Source organism: Mauremys reevesii, linkage group 2, assembly GCF_016161935.1.
Source record: "Mauremys reevesii isolate NIE-2019 linkage group 2, ASM1616193v1, whole genome shotgun sequence".
NCBI classification, from domain to species: Eukaryota; Metazoa; Chordata; order Testudines; family Geoemydidae; genus Mauremys; species Mauremys reevesii.
Window position 1 is genome coordinate 213,753,368 of NC_052624.1, and position 19,156 is coordinate 213,772,523.

The following is a 19,156-nucleotide window of genomic DNA, read 5'->3' on the forward strand; positions in this document are numbered from 1 at the left end:
GGTACTATTTCCCATACCGCACTTCCAATTAAGAAGTAGAGGAGACTGGATAAATACAGATGTGAGTAGGATGCTTACTGGAGTGAACTTTGCTTACATGAAGAAGTTAAATTCAACTGTTTTTGTACTAAGCCACAACAAACCAAACAAGGTGAATACTTAAGTTTAAAAGCAAACAATATATTCCAAAATAAAAGAACATAACAGCAAAGTAAGGGGACCAGATGTTCTGATTTTACAGGGACAGTCCCAATATTTGGGGCTTTTATTTGTATGGACTCCTATTACCCCCCACCCCATCCCGATTTTTCACACTTGCTATCTGGTCACCCTAGCAAAGCTATAAAGAGTGTTGCTATTATACAAGAAAATAAATACGAAAAAGAAAATTAAGACCATGTATCATTCTAGTCTTGTGAGATTTTGAAAATGGTATGCTTCTATCTTGTACTTTCTAATAATATATGATACACTTCAGAGGTATAGGTAGGATGAATAACTGAGCAGGATAAGGTTTAAGTACTGAATTAATTGGCTTATTATCTGTTTTAAAGAGAATAACTGTTTGCTAGGATGTCTTCTGACATCTAAAAAGCCAGCAGTTATAAGTCCCTTGACTTTTACGGGTCCTCTTGTATTGATTTCAACAGTCACAACAGTTCCCAACCAATTATCTGCTACTAAAGGCTTGAGCAAGACACTGTGGCTCAACTTCCACTTGGAGAGGTGGTGGTAGGGATCCCCCACCCAGAGAGGCAAATGCAAGGGCCCCTTTCCTGCCCAAGAGCAGCAGCAGAGGTCCCACTTCCCACAGAGAAGCAGAAGATTCCCCCCTTTCCCTACCCGAAAAGCCAGGGTGGCACAAGAGAGACCCACCAATATTTACCCCAGCACCCAGTATGTATCTGTTTGGGGGGCTGGGAGGGGGCCAGTGCATTTTTCTCTTGATGCCAGAGTCCTCTGCTTGGATGCTGTTGGTGGGCACCCTAGAGCTCTGAGTCTCGGCATTAACACCCTGTTGAGTTGCATGGGGCAGCTCTTCCATCTCAGAGCTATTGTTTCACGCTGTCTGCTGATTCAGGCAGACATCACTGCATCAGTTACTCTTAATACACATTTTCAAGGGTTTCTTTACAACCATGAGGGCTAGAAACTTATTTATTAAATGAAAGCTGGAATTCTGGTATAATCACATGATTCCAGGAGCTAGGGCCTTACACACAGGCATTTTGTGCTTATGCCCAATTGCTGAAGCCGTAGAGGCTCCTCTGCTATGTTCTACACATACAGCACTGCAGCCATCAGCTCTCCCACGTGTCAGTACATCTTTCCATCTGCCCTATACAGCTTGCATAGACAGTGGGAAGTGGGGCCAACACCAAGGAAATGAGGAGGGAAGGGAAGCTGGACACAGATTCTGGGTAATGCAGAATCTGGGAGGCCAGACGCTGACCTCCACTGTTGGGTGAATGGAGAGTCAATAGTAGAATTTTCTCTTCCCCACTACCTGCCTGAGCCCATCTCAGCTCCCACTCCTCTTGTCTAACTGCAGTGCAAAGGGAAGTATGAAAGAGACCCAGAAAGAGAGAACATAGAGCTGACAGTGAAATGGGAGGAAGGACACATAGTTGATTCAAAAACAGCTACAGCCGCAGCACCAGACAGCTAACACCTTCAGATAATTAATACTCCAGATATGGAGAGAAGATGAATGAAGGGATAAGGGGGTGGGGGAGAGAAGAAGACAGAGAGCTGAGGTCCTTAAGGAAGACAGCACAAAGAAGGAGTGTTAGGAAGGGAATTAAAGAGACTGGAAGTTTGGAAAGAGGAAGGAAAGAATAATGAGTGGAAAGGAAACACCGTGAGGACCAGCGACTGTAAGAATTTTTGGGGAGGCTAGAGTGTGTGTAGAGTCTTGTGAAACTGGAAGGAGGTACCAGAATCTGAAAAATGTGATACAGAAAAATAGGATTTGGAACATCGGCCAAGGACTGCTACTGGAGACACCTGGAAAACATCAGAAACTGAGAAGTTCAAAGATTGTTAGGAACACTAGAAGAAGCCCAAGCAGAACATTCAGACTCAATGAAAGGAGGAGGGAACTCAATGAACAGCTTGGGAGCCTGTTAGTTTCCCATTCATGCTTCCCCAGCCATATGGAGCATTCCTGGATCTCAGGAAACTGAAAACAAGGAAAAACAACGAGGAGTCCTTGTGGCACCTTAGAGACTAACTAATTTATTTGGGCATAAACTTTCGTGGGCTAGAACCCACTCCATCAGATGCATGGAGTGAAAATACAGGAGCAGGTATAAATGCATGAAAAGATGGGAGTTGCCTTACCAAGTGTGAGGTCAGTCTAACAAGACAATTCAATTAACAGAAAATTAGTATTAATTTGCAAACTGGACACCATCAAATTAGGCCTGAATAAAGACTGGGAGTGGTTGGGTCTTTATAAAATCTAAACCTACTTTCCCCCATACTTATTTCTCCCTACTGTTACTCACACCTTCTTGTCAACTGTTTGAAATGGGCCACTCTCATTACCACTACAAAAGTTATTTTTCCTCCCTTGGTATCCTACTGTTAATTGAATTGTCTCATTCGACTGACCTCACACTTGGTAAGGCAACTCCCTTCTGCCCATCTGAGTTGGCAGCAACAAGGGCCAGGTTCAGTATCTAGGGGTTCTGTTTCAATAACGCAATGCAAAACCGGCTTGAGCCCCCACCCAGTGACCTAGGACAATTACTTACCACCCCTGGGCGCCTCTAGGAGGCAATACTTCCCCTCTTGCAAGCACGGAGTCTGAGTGTAGCAAAATCCTTTTAATAAAGGAGGGAAACAATGCGGCATTATGTTGGGGAAACATCACAAACAGGATTCATAACACAAACCATGAGCAAAAGACCCACCCCCAAGTAAGTTTGGCAGTATCCTTTTCCCCTCAGGGTCTTAAGTCCAACACCCCAAAAGTCACCCAAAAGCCCAACCGAAAAGTTTCTGCCCCTGGTCAGTGCAGCCCCTGAGTTTGAAAGTTTATCTGCAGAGTTTTACACACACCCCCAGGCTGGGTGGAAATGCGGGGGGGAAAGGGGCACCTGGAGTTTTAAGGGGGCACCTTACGTGGTCCGAGGCCAACTGCCCCACCTCTCCGTGGGGTTCTGCTGCAGCCTTCACCATGAGCCACTCCGCTCCACCAGCCATCCCACGAACTGCTCTGCTCGGCCTCGCTTCACTCCACTCACCGTTCCGTGGGCCGCTCCAACCATCCCACAAACTGCTCCGTTCTGCCAGCCACTTAGCAATACATCTTCAGGCTCCCACAGTAGTTAACACAGCACTCAGTGATCTCAGCTCTTAGTAATTTTAGCCCTTTAGTGATTTCAGCTCTTAGTAGGGGAGCCCCAGTGCTGGTGCACCATTGGCCCAAAGTGAATTCAGCACAGCAGCCTGTAACTAGACTCTTAATGGAATAAAAATTAGTTCTGCTATTCAACAGTGGAGAGAAGAGGAGGAGGAGGAAGTGGTGGTGGTGGTGGCGGTGCAATTGGTGTTTCAGGCCCTCAAAAGGGGCCCATACCATCAGGTGCAAATACCTGTCCCCAGCCTCTCTCTCAATTCACTGGGTTTTGGAACCCATATCCCTTGTCTAGCGAGTGCTCCTTAGTTGATGGTGAGTCACTCTGTCATAAAACAGTTCCATTGGCCTTGATTCACATAATCAGGGTAACAACACTTTATTCTTCCTGCCCCAATAACAGAGAAACTAGGGAACCCACAGCAGCCAAAGTGACCATTTGGGTGGCTGTGGGCTCATGCTAGGCGGGGTGGGTGTGCCTATGCAAACAAGACTAGCCCCTGAAGGTCTTTTCCACAACTTGCCACAATTCACCACCAGATGTCAGGGTAGAGCTCATCCTGACTGCTTACACATATAAATCAAAGAAAGTTTAAGAAAATTTACACAGAACAACATGAGTTTACAAATATCAGAGCACTGCAATGAAGTATGGTTTATCATAACTAGTCTGTCCTTCACACTTAATACTTCAAGGCTAAGATTTTAAAAAATGAGACTCTACAGTAAAGCTATAACTTCCATATTTTTGCACCTAACTAAGCAGCTTGATTTTCAGACGTGACAAGCACCTAACAGATCCCTCTGACATCAACTGGTCATTTAGGTCAAATGCTCCATATATCATTATTGATCCCCTGAGTCATCCAGTTCCCCAAAATGCTATATAAAAAAACGTATGGTAATTATAGTTCCATTCAAACCAGGGTGGAAAATGTGTGAAGTGCTGAAGTTCATATAGTGTGGTTTTTAGGCAGACTAACTTATCAAACTATTATCTGGCATTAAAACAAAAATCATGTATAATTCTTACCATGGAATTTTCTCCTTCTCAAGTATACAATCATGCTGCAAACATAAAAGATAAATTTCACTAAGGCATCTTGGTCAAATGCATGTTTTCTAATGTAAAAGGTCACTAAAATTTACATTGCAAGAGGGCCATGTCAATGTACATAAACATGAATTTGTTTTTACCTGCTTTAAAAATAATTATAGCTAATATGTCTTTGGAACTGTGTAGATCCCAAATATATATGGACTCTAACATCCTTTCAGTTAAATAAGATAAATGATAACCAACCCTAAATAAGAGTCTTTTTTTAAAAAAAAACTTCTATTAATAGCTGCTCCATACCATGCCAAAAATTATGAATAAATAATGTTAGTACTCAAAAACAGTCTTTGTCAATACAAAGGAATACCAATATAGATGCCATTTTATAAACATTATCTATTACCCAATTTTGCAATGTATCTTTCATACAGTTTCTCCACTTTCTTCAAAAACATGAATGAGACAGGGTAGGTTCTCCCTTTAACTTTGCTAATTGCTATTTGGAAAAACCTCCTCATATAAGAGTATATTATCTCAATGACCCTGATCATGTTCCCAGAGAAGTGTGTGGCAAATTTCCCATACACACACATATGCATTTTACCTTTCTTCTACCTATCTGCCAGTATGTTTCACCTCCCTCATGTCTTATTTTCTCCCAACTTAGCTTCCCTACTCATATTCTTTTTTAAAATGTATATGCCTGCTGCAAGCCACCTTCCAATTCTCCTGCAAAGTTTCCCAAAGTCTGGGAAATCCTACATACCAAGCTCCAGGAAAATAAGATACATAAGTCTTAATTCTACCAACATATAACCAGATAAGAGAAAATTTATCAACCCATGCTTTTTAGTGGACATTAGAATAAAGAAACACTGCCTTTTATTTTTAAATCAAAGAACTATTAAATGTTGCTAAAAAACCAAAATCACTTATTAGAAATAACACAGAGGTGCATAGATCAATTTACTTATCTAGTTGATTTAGTGTCAAAAAAAGTTTTTTGAATACCATGCAATATACTGGAACAATTTGGCTTAGGAAAATCAAGATGTCCTCTATGTGCTTTTGGATGATGATGTGTGAAACAGATAGAGGACAGCTTGATTTTAATGAGGTAGTTTGACCCTCCAGGACTGTACATAGCTAAAAAGATGTCTCGACTGATAAATGAACTAGCTTGACACTGGTTTAGAAATAGTATACTACTTTCCATTATTATAAAAGAGTAATCCTTTTCAAAGATACAATCTGGTTATCTATTCAGACCCAAGATTCTATTCATATTTGACAATTTTCAGTCATACAGTACCTGTTGAAAGGAGCTTTCTATCTTTACTTCCAGCTCTTGAATGTGATGAATAGCTTTGTTAACACATGGAGATGGAGTATTTACCAAAGCACAACTACGACGCCTGGTGGGGTAACCTAGGAGCATCTCTTTATTCTTACCTGAAAACAAAATACACACCAAAAGTCACATGAAAATTAACGAAAAAAATGCTGACATTTATAAGTAATAAATTTTGGTTTTATGATTAAGAAGACATAGCAACTAGCTCTAACAATGTGAATGCATTTTGCACAAAGTTCTAGCCCATTGTCATTTACAACAGCAAACATCACATTTCAGATTTTAAGAAACCGCAAACAGAAGTTGGCAGAGGATTAAAAATACAATTTAAAAGATGAAAGGAGAAACTCAAGAAAGTATAGAAAAATACAAAGAGGAAGAAACTAAAAAAAAAAAAAAGAGAGAGAGACAAGACAAAGGAATCTGAGGCCAAAAAGCAATTTAATGCGTTCCTCCATCTACAGCTCATCACAAGTGAAATGTGTTTGATGGTTTATTTCTTGTCCTTGGCGGATAATTGTCCAAATAAGGAAAATGACAATGACAAGTAACAGGAAACAAGTGCCAGCTTCTGCTCTAGAAAGGCCTAAAGTGGAACAGAAAAGGTGAAAGAATATCTCTGGTGAACCTGCTTGGCAGCTTTGTATATACTATACCTAACTCTAGCCAGTGTACACTTTTACTTTTTGGAGGAATGAAAGCATAGAACAATCCTTTTGTGTAAGGGGAATTAGCTCAAATGGTAGAGCGCTCTCTTAGCATGCAAGAGGTAGCAGGATCGATGCCCGCATTCTCCAGAAGGCTTTTGCAGGGAGGGATAGCTCAGTGGTTTGAGCATTGGCCTGTTAAACCCAGGGTTATAAATTCAATCCTTGAGGGGGCCATTTAGGGAACTGGGGTAAAAATCTGTCTGGGGATTGGTCCTGCTTTGATCACGGGGTTGGACTAGATGACCTCCTGAGGTCCCTTCCAACCCTGATATTCTATGATTTTCCTTTTGGGGCAGTGAAACTATCCCAGGAATAAACCATTTTAAGCAAACATATTAAAAGTCTATAAGGTTTCACTGAGTCCCCTACTCAATTCACATGCAGCAGTATCTTATCAACCTGCTGAGTAAGGGTACATCTACACTACACGCTGGATCGGTGGGTAGCGATCGATCTATCGGGGATTGATTTATCGTGTGTAGTGTAGATGTGATAAATCGATCCCTGATCGCTCTCCCGTCGACTGCTGAACTCCAGCAGTGTGAGAGGCAGAAGCAAAGTAAACGGGGGAGCCACGGCCATCGATCCAGCGCCGTGGGGACGCAAAGTAAGTAATTTTAATTCGATCTAAGATACGTCGACTTCAGCTACGCTATTCTCATAGCTGAAGTTGCGTATCTTAGATCGATTCCCCCCCCGCCCCCGCAGTGTAGACCAGGCCCAAGGGACTGTACAACTTAAGTAAGGGTATCAGAGTCTGACCCAAAATGTTATCTATTGAAGAAACCAGGAATCATGCCAAGCTGCTGAATCTAAATGAGAGAGTTTTGAAGAAAATATAGAGAATGCCATGTGGCTGTCCTGCAGGACTCCTGGATATAAACTGATGTAAGGCTAGCTACTGTCACTGATGTACCTGAGACTACATATACCTTCATATGCTTTGAAGATTCAATAAATCAATACATCAGATTAAGATGTAACAATGAATATGATACGAGACAGCCATTTATATATAATTCTCTTGGAGTAAGTTTCACTTAATCTCTTGGTGTCAAATGAAACAAAAATTTGGATGGACTTTTCTAATGACTGTAACCCATTCCAGATAAAAACCAAGGACCTTTTAACCAAAATTTGTGGTGAAGGGCATTATCAGGATAGGAATGATACCCTGCAGAAAATGTTGACATTATAATTGACTACAATATACATCCAACACTGCCTCTGGAAGGAAACATGGATGACTGTATCTGGAGATAGATAGATAGCCATACCCCTGCTGCACTCTCCTAACCAGTAATGCAGCAGCTGCTCTCCCCCTATGCTCTGAGGCACAATCTCTCTTGCAGGTCCCCCTGAAGTACTGCAGTTCTACATCATGCATAATGTGGGCCAGTACCTAAAAGGCATTATCTGGCTCAAAGGCTGCACAATTAAAATGGAAAAATACCAGGAAATGCAAGAGTTAAGAGTCCCAGAACAACATTATTTCTAATTTATTGTAAATATGTAGAATCTTCTATTCCCAATGTCTTTATTAAATCTGTACTAGATTAATATTTTTGAAATATATTTCCAAAGGCATGAAGGATATGGCCAAATTAATATTGCTGTGAGTGTTGCAGTTCCTAATTTTCTTCAAATCACTAGTTTAACTGAGCAAGCTCACTTTTCCTTCTTATTTTTTAAAAATTGGATTCTTAAATTCTTTTATTTTATTAGATAAAGAAAATTACCCTCTAACTGCTCAATTTTCTCTTCAATAGATTGTAACCATGGGTTACAAGCAAGACTTCACAAGTCCACTCACTGGTGGCAAGTAGGTAATGTACCTTGGTGAAAAGGGTCCCACTCATCATTTTCTGCAGAATTTAAAATTTAATTTAAAAGGACACAATTTCAAATCTAATCAATTTCAGTTTTTCCAGACAGAAGACCTGAACTCTAACTTCAGGGGAAGAAGAACCAAGAGTAGGTAGTGGCTTGAGTTTAAGTGTTCTATAGCACTCCCTCCACAACAGGATTGTGAAGCAGCACTGTGGGCACAAGGAGAGCTAATCAAGCAAAAAACATATTAAGTACAGTTAAAAAAACATAAAAATAAAGCAATTACTTAAATCTTGTTTAAAGGCTTAAAGTCTGAACCAACTGAAAACTGTACAATACAAAGTATTTATAGGAAACTTACCATGTGATGGCTGACTACCATCCTCAGAAGAGCAGGAAAGTGACTCCATTTCAAGCACTGTTGCCAATATTACTTTGTAGCCTAATTTAAAAATTATATATTATTTATTAAAAAAAATACATTTATGTCATCAGAACAAAATTTATTTCATCCATATTAACTAGACATAATGTTGATCAAAACCACCAAGAGATTTTTATTATGGGTTCAAATCTTCTACCAATAGAAAAGCATGTGTGAGACAGCTGATGATATTACAAAGCACCAAATTAAACCATTTTAATTAACAAACTTGATTAAAAATAGTTATAAAGTTTGTGAATAAAGACCAAACTGTTAACTCTTTATTTATATGACCTGACTTTCTAAGCTGTGCATGCTATTTTGCATTCAGACATGATAAAAATTTATCAAGGACTGTAAAGCTTTAAGAAACCAAATGGATGACCTATAATATAAATTCAATCTAAAGAACAGACAGTTGATGATGGTGCCTAAATGTGTAAAGTCAGAAACAACTGAAGAATTGTTATCTGGATGGATAAAAGACACGCAGGGAAAAAACTACTTACTTAATCCCATACAAGTTTATAGTTAAAAGGTTACTAAAGTAAATAATATATACATTTTTAAAATAGCAAGAATTGAAAATAACTCAAATGACCAGTTAAAGTAATTTATTTCAATATTTTGTTACCCTTACAGTTAATATATTCAGTTGAATAATATCAACATGTGAAAATTCACCTTATCTATTCCAAGATCAACCCATTAAATAAATAAATAAATAAATACATAAAAAGGCTAAGGAACTCCATTATACGTACACATAAAACGGATATATATTATTGTACTATATAAAAGTAGAGGGAGACTCCAGAACATTAGAGAAAGAAGAATCAGACCACCATGAGCTAAATACTGGACAACATTATGCAACTGAGTTCCAGGCTCAAAACTCTTTAGTTGTTCTCCTGCAGACTTTCTGCACACACAGGGCACAGTGATATAAATAATGGAAAAATGCAGTTACAGTTCACAGTTTGCTAATTGTTGTAAACTGCATGGTAACTTTTGATACAAACACCCCTAATTAGCCATTTGTGCAGATACCTCATTTGCCCATTCACAGATTTACTCACCTAATATTTTTGAAATCCCTGAAAGGATTATCTCCAACAATGAGCCTCAGTCTTTCTCAAAGGAATTTGTCAATTTGGCTAAACCACAAAATTTTAAATATATTTCTGACAGGACCTGAACAGCAGCTCTGTGAGTATGTCTACACAGCAAAGAAAAAACAGTGACTGGCTCCTGCCAGCCACTAGGGCTTGCGGGGCTCGGGCTCTGTTTCATTGCTGTGTAGACTTACAGGCTCAAACTGGAGCCCAAGCTCTGGGACCCTTCCACCCTGCAGGGTCCTAGCCCAAGCCCTTTGAAGTCTACACAGCAATGAAGTCCCGCAGCCCTAGCCTTGCAAGCCCAAGTTGGCTAGCACCGGCCACCTGTGAGTGTCTAATTGCTGTGCAGACATACCCTATGTGGCTCGAAAGATTCTCTCTCTCTCTCTCATCAACAGAGGTTGGTCCAAAAAAAAGGTATTACCTCACCCACCTTGTGTCTCAGACAGGATGTCAGCTGCTGGAATCCTACAAAGTGATGCAGAGCTATTCTGCTAGCTAACTCTGGCAGCCAGACCAAGTTGTCCAGACTGAGGCCATGTCTATAAATCTGGCAAGGACACGCTATGCAAACAGGAGAGAGCTCTCCCGTTAGCATAAAAAAACACCTCCACAAGCAGCATAAGCTATGTCAGCAGGAAAAGTTCTCCTGCCAACCAGGGCCAGCTTTAGGCCGATTCCCCTGATTCACCCGAATCGGGCCTCGAGCCTAAAAGGGCCCTGCGCCCTAAAGAAGAGTGCCTAACTTTTTAATTTTTACTCACCTGGCGGCGGTTTGGGTCTTTGGCAGCACTTCGGCGGCAGATCCTTCACTCGTTCCGGGTCTTCGGAGGCATTTCAGTGGCAGGCCCTTCAGTGCCGCGGAAGACCCAGAGCGAGTGAAGGACCTGCCGCCAAAGTCCCAGACCACTGCTGGGTATTCAAATCGGGCCCTGCACTTCCTAAAGCCGGCCCTGCTACCAACATAACACTTATGTCGCTCGGGGAGGGGGGGGGAGAAGGGGCGAGGTGGAATATAGTGTAGTGTAATGGAATATAGTGGAATACAGTGTAGTGTAGACAGCCTGAGTGTCTCTCTGACTCAAAGACATTTAGGAGTAGGGGCAGAGGGGATCACTCAGGCCTGGTCTACACTAGGACTTTATGTCGAATTTAGCAGCGTTAATTCGATTTAACTGTGCAACCGTCCACACCAGGATGCTAATTAGTTCGACCTAGAGGGCTCTTTAGTTCGAATTCGGTACTCCACCCCGACGAGGGGAGTAGCGCTAAATTCGACATGGCTATGTCGAGTTAGCCTATGTGTGGATGGAAATCGACCTTAGTAGCTCCGGGAGCTATCCCACAGTGCACCACTGTGCTGACGCTCTGGACAGCAGTCCGAGCTCAGATGTTCTGATCAGCCATACAGGAAAAGCCCCAGGAAAATTTGAATTCCTTTTCCTGTCTGGCCATTTTGAATCTCAATTCCTGGTTGGACATCGGGGCGAGCTCAGCAGCACCGGCAGCGATGCAGAGCTCTCCAGCAGAGGAGTCCATGCAATCTCAGAGTAGAAAGAGGGCCCCAGCATCGACTGACCGGGAAGTCTTGGATCTGATCGCTGTGTGGGGCGATGAGTCTCTGCTTTCGGAGCTGCGCTCCAAAAAACGGAATGCAAAGACCTACGAGAAGGTCTCCAAAGCCATGGCACTCAGAGGATACAGCCGGGATGCAACGCAGTGCTGCGTGAAAATCAAGGACCTGAGACAAGGCTACCAAAAAATCAAAGCGGCAAACGGACGCTCCGGAGCCCAGCCCCAGACATGCCGCTTCTACGAGGCACTGCATGCCATTCTCGGTGGGTCTGCCATCACTGCCCCACCAGTGACCGTGGACTCTGAGGATGGGATAGTGTCGACGGGCAGTTTCTCGGCGATGTTCGCCGATGGGGAAGATGAGGAAGGGTTTGTGGAGGACGAGGCAGGCGACAGCGCTTACAATACTGCTTTCCCCGACAGCCAGGATCTCTTCATCAGCCTCACAGAGATCCCCTACCAACCCTCCCCGGCCGTTAACCCGGACTCTGAATCAGGGGAAGGATAAGTCGGTAAGTGCTATAAACATGTAAACATTTATTTTTTAAAAAACAGGAATAAAAACTATATGAAAAGAAGGTCAATACATATAGGGATAGAAAAGAAATCCTCTTGGGACAGTTCCACGAAGCTCTCGTAGAGGTACTCGAAAAGCCTCCGCAGGAGGTTCCTGGGGAGAGGTGCCTTATTGGGTGCTCCGTGGAAGCACACTCTTCCACGCCAGGCCATCCTCAGGTACAGTGGGAGCATTGCCTCGACCAGCATGGCAGCATAGGGCCCTGGTCTGTGCAGGGATTCACGCAGCATGCGCTCTCTGTCTCTCCTAGTGACCCGCCTCAGGGTGATCTCGCTCGGCGACTGCTGCATCTAATTAGGGGAATTACTGTAATGTTACTATTGTGAATGCTTGACTTTTCCTTTGCATAACAATGACCGTTGTTTAACAGCCACGTGGTGGAGGCTGCGGAGGGAAAGCATACAGGGATCTTTCCCGGGGACAGCCGCGAGGGGCTGGAACAGGGTCAGACTTTATGCTTTCCAGATTGCCTGCAGCAGGAGGGCACTGCTATCCATTAACTGTTAAGCAGCCTAAAGTTTACGGCTTACCAGGCCTGGCTGCTATATGGATTCTGCTGTCCTGCCCCGCTTGTCCGATCTCCAGTGCAAGACCCCAGGCAATGAAAGCAAATGCCGAAAATTCGAACTTGTCCTGAGAGCACATGAGATAGGTGCCCTGTATGGTCTTGTTCACAGAAACAGAGTAGACTGTGTTCAGTGTTCGCAAACATGTATCTTTGCAAGGAAATCACTTCCTTTTTCCCATCACACAGCTGCGGCTCTTTCCCGAACTGCCCCGGCATCCCCCTCACAGAGGCTGGTGCAGATTAGGCGGCAAAAGAAAAAGACTCGGGACGAGATGTTCGCTGAACTGATGGCCTGCTCCAGAGCCGAGGCGGCCCAGCAGAGCCAGTGGAGGGAGACCCTCTCTCAGCAGCAGCGCTCACACAGCGAACGGGAGGACAGGTGGCGGCAGGAGGACCAGCAGGTGACTCAAATGCTGCTTGGACTAATGAGGGAGCAAACGGACACGCTCCGGCGCCTTGTGGATGTTCTGCAGGACCGCAGGCAGGAGCAGAGAGCCCCCCTGAACTGTATCTGCAACCGCCCTCCCCCGCCACAAAGTCCTGTCCCCCCCTCACCCAAAATCACAAGAAGGAGGGGCACTAGGGGCCGTGAAAACTGTCACTCCACCCCAGCAGAGCGCTCATGTACCAAACAGCTCTCATTCCCTAAAGTATGAGAATTGCTTCCCTTCCTGGCTCACCCAATCCAAAATCCCAGTTTCATCCCCCAACTGTGTAGTTGAGTATTAAAAATAGTTTGCTGTTCATTACTGTTTCCGTCATGTTTCTTTGCAGAAGATTTTTTGTGAAGGGGAGATAGGGGTTTGTTAATTGCATAGGACGGCCACCATTACCAGGGTACAGACATGGGGGCAGGATCAACAGCAGGTCACACACAGAGTGCAGTCACTAGGCACCCGGGTCACTCTGGGAGGTATCTGCTGCCCCAGGTCAGTCTGGGAGGTGTATGCTGCCCCAGGGTCCGAGCGCCTGGCATCCACAAATGGCAAGGCAGGCTGCCCTTACCATACCCTTCCAACCTAGCCATGAACCTCTCCGATGCCCTGAGCCCCAGCCAGAGCCATCATCCCCCTACACCTACTCACCCTTCCCACACACCCCTCACCCCTTCCTGCACACCCTCCTGTAACCGTCCTCCCGCCAGAGACCGCTGTAGGAGCAGGAGCCTGTCAGTCCTCGAGTGTAGAAGCGGTCTGTACATCACTGCACACCGTACCCACCACAGTCTGCGTCCCTGTTTGAACCCTTTAACGCGAATTCGTTAGTAAAGAAAACTTTGTTAATTAAAAATGTTCCAATAACTTCATTTTTAAACGTCTGTTGGAAGGGGGAAACCTGGTGAACGGGGTATGTAACCGCTGAAAAAAGTCAATAGTAACTGAAACAGGGGCAGGTTCAGCTTCTCTGTAAAGAGACTGGACAGTCATAGGTTACCCTGCTCTCTGAGGAACCTAGCTTTCAAAGCCTCCCGGATGCACAGCGCTTCCCGCTGGGCTCTTCTAATCGCACGGGTGTCTGGCTGAGCGTAATCAGCAGCCAGGCGATTTGCCTCAACCTCCCATCCCGCCATAAAGGTCTCCCCCTTGCTCTCACAGAGATCGTGGAGCACACAGCAAGCTGCAATAACAATGGGGATATTGGTTTCGCTGAGATCCGAGCGAATAAGTAAGCTCCTCCATCTCCCCTTGAGACGTCCGAAAGCACACTCCACCACCATTCTGCACTTGCTCAGCCTGTAGTTGAAGAGCTCCTTGTCACTGTCCAGGGCACCTGTATAGGGCTTCATGAGCCAGGGCATTAGCGGGTAGGCTGGGTCCCCGAGGATCACTGTAGGCATCTCCACATCCCCAACACTTATTTTGTGGTCCGGGAAGAAACTACCTTCCTGCAGGCGTCTAAACAGACAAGAGTTCCTGAAAACACGCGCGTCATGAACCTTGCCCGGCCACCCAACGTAGATGTTGGTAAAACGTCCCCTATGGTCCACCAGTGCTTGCAGCACCATTGAAAAGTAGCCCTTTCGGTTAATATACTGGCTGGCCTGGTGGGCCGGTCCCAGGATAGGGATGTGAGTGCCATCTATAGCCCCACCGCAGTTTGGGAATCCCATCGCAGTGAAGCCATCTATGACGACCTGGACGTTTCCCAGGGTCACTACCTTTGAGAGCAGTAGGTCAACGATTGCGTGGGCTACTTGCATCACAGCAACCCCCACGGTAGATTTGCCCACGCCAAAGTGGTTCGCTACTGACCGGTAGCTGTCTGGCGTTGCAAGTTTCCAGAGGGCTATGGCCACTCGCTTCTGCACACTCAGGGCTGCTCGCATCCGGGTGTCCTGGCGCTTCAGGGCAGGGGCCAGCAAGTCACACAGTTCAAGGAAAGTGCCCTTACGCATCTTGAAGTTTCGCAGCCACTGTGATTCATCCCAGACCTGCAGCACTATGCGGTCCCACCAGTCTATGCTTGTTTCCCGGGCCCAGAATCGCCGACCCATAGCATGAACATGACCCATTGCCACCATGATCTCCGCGGCGCGGGATCCCGTGCTTTGTGAGAGGTCTGTGCCACTCTGACGCTTCATGTCCTCACCGCGCTGCCGGAGCCTCCTCGCCCGATTTCTCAGCAGCTGACTGTGGAAGAGGTGGACGATAAGGTGCGAGGAGTTGACGACGGCCATAAGTGCAGCGATGATCGCAGCGGGCTCCATGCTCGCAGTGCTGTGGCGTCCGCGCTGTAACCGACCAGAAAAGTGCGCGAACAGATTTCCCGCCGGCGCTTTCAGGGAGGGAGGGCGGGAGTGACGGTTGAATGACGACAGTTACCCAAAACCACCCTCGACACATTTTTCCCCCAGCAGGCATTGGGGGCTCTACCCAGCATTCCAATGGGAAGCGGGGACTGCGGGAACTGTGGGATAGCTGCCCAGAATGCACCGCTTCCAATGTCGACGCTTGCCCCGTTAGTGTGGACTCACAAAGTCGAATTAGTGTCCTTAGTGTGGATACACAAATTCGACTTCATAAGGTCAAATCCACAAATTCGACCTAAGTTAAATCGAACTACTCTTGTAGTGTAGACATACCCTCAGGGTAAAGCAAACCAAGGGACAGCTAAATTCAGGCCACAGTTTAGATTGCAGCTGTTTCTTGCTATTTAAGATAACATTAAAGGTAAAACACAGAAAAGGCGAGGGGGTGAGACACTGTGTGTACACTGTGTTAGGAGCGGGGTTTGAATTTTTGAATTCCAGGTACTAACAAAAAGAACAGGAATACTTTTATCCACAAAACAATGGCCTTATTGAAACAACTGTAAAAGTGCCCTAACTGTAAAATTCATATTTGATAAACCCAAGGCGGTTGACAAAAACTATTATCCCACTCTGAGATTTTCAAAGGAGCCTAAGGAAGTTGGCCACATAACTCTTTTAGGCACCTCTGAAAATCCCAACCTCAGTCTATTCAAGTACTGGAATACACACGTTCACGAGTGTAATTGACCAGCTACTTCTGAGCTGCCTTCTCTTAATACTACCATGCACAAAGAAATAACTAAAACTTGAAGCAGAAAATCTCGGCCAGATATAAGCTAGTATGAGAGGCAAATCAGCAACAAAAGAAGTATTACTATACAAATCTGTTAAATCGCTCAATACTTAACACTGCTACTTCCGTATGAGACAATACTACGTGATTTGCAGAGACTCAAGGCAATTTGTGTTATAATATTTATTGAAGTGACACATGAAGACAAACACCACATTGTAGCTATTACCACAATATACCTTTCTGAAGTCACTGTATATTACTCCACAAAAAAAAGTAAAAATAATGGAAAACCATTGTGGATGCTTAGCTTCATCAGGTATACCATGTGTAAATGCCTCTACATTCTATTTCACAGCTCATTAAATATGTCTGAAGCTGCAGTTCACATATTCAACTTTTTTAATTACTTTGTTGGTACTTTAAACTACTGTAACAGAAATAATAATTTGTCAGGACAGCTATTAAAGACATCAAATTTATTACAGCAACATCTTAAATGAAAGGACCAGAAATTCCTCATGAAGAACAAGGACATCATTTTACACACATGAGCAAAATTTAAAGTCAATTTTTTTAAAAAAAAATTAAAATTAAAGAAATTAGAACTCTAGTAATTATAATTACTATCCACATGGTGCAAATAATCCCACCCACATCAAGGCTCTAGGATGCTCTATAGTTCTTTTATATTATATATGTGGGTGGGATTTATAATGGAAAGTGTTAATCATTATTTGCACCATGTGGATAGTAATTATAATTACTAGAGTTCTAATTTCTTTAATTTTAATTTTTAAAAAAAAACATTGACTTTAAATTTTGCTCAAGTGTGTAAAATGATGTCCTTGTTCTTCATGAGGAATTTCTGGTCCTTTCATTTAAGATGTTGCTGTAATAAATTTATATTTATACATACATTATAGATATAGATATATAACATTTTAAAAGAATAGTAAAGTTGCAAATAGCAAGTTCAAAATTCAACAAATGCTTCTTTATTCACTACATTCCCTTTCTGTCTTACACTATATACCAAATCACTATGCTCTGGTCCATTGGAGGTGCACACATGTCCTTAGTTAAAGCAGTGTAAATCTCTCTGTGTGGTAGGTATAAACAGAATTTGGCCAAAATTAAGGAAAACATCAGCAAAACTATCTTCTTATTATCAACATATTCCTGCCTCATTCATTGTGTACCATCCAACCAGCACTGTGAATGAGACAAGATCTTGACCAAAAACAAATATGTGGTCATGTAATTAAAGACTCTCTTGTAATGCATACAGAAAAGGATGTAGAGTTAAGACAACCATCATTTGTTAATGTAAGTATTTCCTGACTTTTGAGCGCTTCATTTTTCAATTTCAGCATTTAACATCATTTTTAGTAGAGTCTAGGATTTATTGAAAGAAAAAATGTGCACTCAGCTGAGGCAGAAATGCCTTTTATACATTGAATGAAGCAAGGCTCCAGCTCGTTTAAAAAATATTAACAGATCATACAGCATGAGACAAGGATCCTCTGGGGTTATTTCCATAAACTACAAATAAACTAGCTGTTATGAAGAATTACTTAGTCCTGTTTAGACAGTAACTCATGGCCTTCTTAATATGTGAACAGGGTAGCCAAACTTCCACTGACAGAGAATGAGGCTTGGGGGAAATGATAAAGGTATGGCTTGGTTGAAGAGAAAAATAGGGATCATCTTTGACAAATATCTGAGCTGTTAGCAAGAAGACCACCTTGTACTTATGGAATGATATATACAGTGGGTGTGCTATTAATACCTGAATCTCTGAGACACTCAAGATTATGTGATCCCAATGAGACATGTTGCACCAAACATGCTGACAATGGTTCAAACAGTCGTTTCATTAATTTGCTGAGTACTACATTTAAAGTCCAAGGACAGAGGCTGCTTCCTAGCAGGAGGCAATAAGTGAAATAGGCCTTTTAAAATTATTGTCATTGTAGGTTGAAGGAACATAATCAAACTGATGGGTGAAAGGCCAAAACTGTAGCCAGATGCACTCTTATGGAACTGAAGGAGAGACAACACTGTTTGAGATACAGCTGGTAGTCCAGAACAAAGAAAATGGAAAAATGTTAAGAATCAGATCCTTTCTGTCATCTAGATGGAAAACCATTTCCATTTTACAGAGAAGTTTTCCTGCTTTTCCATCAGAATCTTCTAGAATTCTACAGAGCAATCATGATCTAAATAGATCAACCAGCCTGCATTCAGACTATCAGAATGACAAACTTAGAATCAGTAAGGAGAATCTGACTGTGCCTTAGGGTCATGAGATCCAGAAAATGGAGAATCTGCTGCCAGGTTCAACAAGCCAAGGAATCAAAGCTGACAGGCCCAAATTGGGGCTAGGAGCAGGACCATGGCTTTTTCTCCAATTCTCCACAGAATCCTGGGGATAAGGGACCAGGAGGGAACACACAAGAACGTTTGGCTCAACTCCAAGAGAAATGAATCTTTCCATCAGTTGTTCTGTACACAGATTCTGAATAGACAGGTCCTTTAATCAAGGAATGCTTTGCAGAATGAAATGAAGGGGACATCTCTACCAGCACATTCTGGTTTTGTCCACCACAGACAAATGAACAACCACAGGAGGAAGAAATGTCTGAATATCCATATTGTTTAGAGGGGGAAAATTCACTGTTCTTCAGCTTTGAGTCTGAGGATGGGAATGACATATGCAAAAATAAATAAATAAATTGACCTAGTAGTCAGAGACAAAATCTGACAGCTTGTCATCTTCCTCTATAGCATGGGGCACAGAGTCATTTGCTGGTTTGAACTAGAGTAAATGCTGGTTTCTCTGTAACTTTAAAAATCAAGATTTGAGGACTTCAGTAACTCAGCCAGAGGTTATGGGCCTAAAACAGGAGTGGGTGGGTGAGGTTCTGTGGATGGCAATGTGCAGGAGGTCAGACTAGATGATCCTGATGTTCCCTTCTGGTCTTAAAATATATGAGCTGTCTGAGGGTTTGATTGAGAAAGAGAAATTAAA

The 19,156-nt window shown here is 43.2% G+C and overlaps 1 protein-coding gene across 21 annotated transcripts in view; it reads right to left on the reverse strand.

The window, feature by feature from the left end:
* The window catches only part of CCDC178 (coiled-coil domain containing 178), a 350,640-nt gene that overhangs the window by 316,266 nt on the left and 15,218 nt on the right, over window positions 1-19,156 (reverse strand). For 20 of the 21 annotated variants that reach the window (XM_039524821.1, XM_039524816.1, XM_039524819.1 and 17 more), the window contains exons 2-4: window positions 8,677-8,757; window positions 5,734-5,873; window positions 4,398-4,432 (exon numbers count right to left, since the gene is read on the reverse strand). In XM_039524821.1, coding sequence (XP_039380755.1) covers window positions 4,398-4,432; window positions 5,734-5,873; window positions 8,677-8,757 — 256 coding nt within the window. Of the gene's footprint in view, window positions 1-4,397; window positions 4,433-5,733; window positions 5,874-8,676; window positions 8,758-19,156 lie in introns of those variants that run through there. The other variant, XM_039524829.1, reaches the window with a different exon arrangement.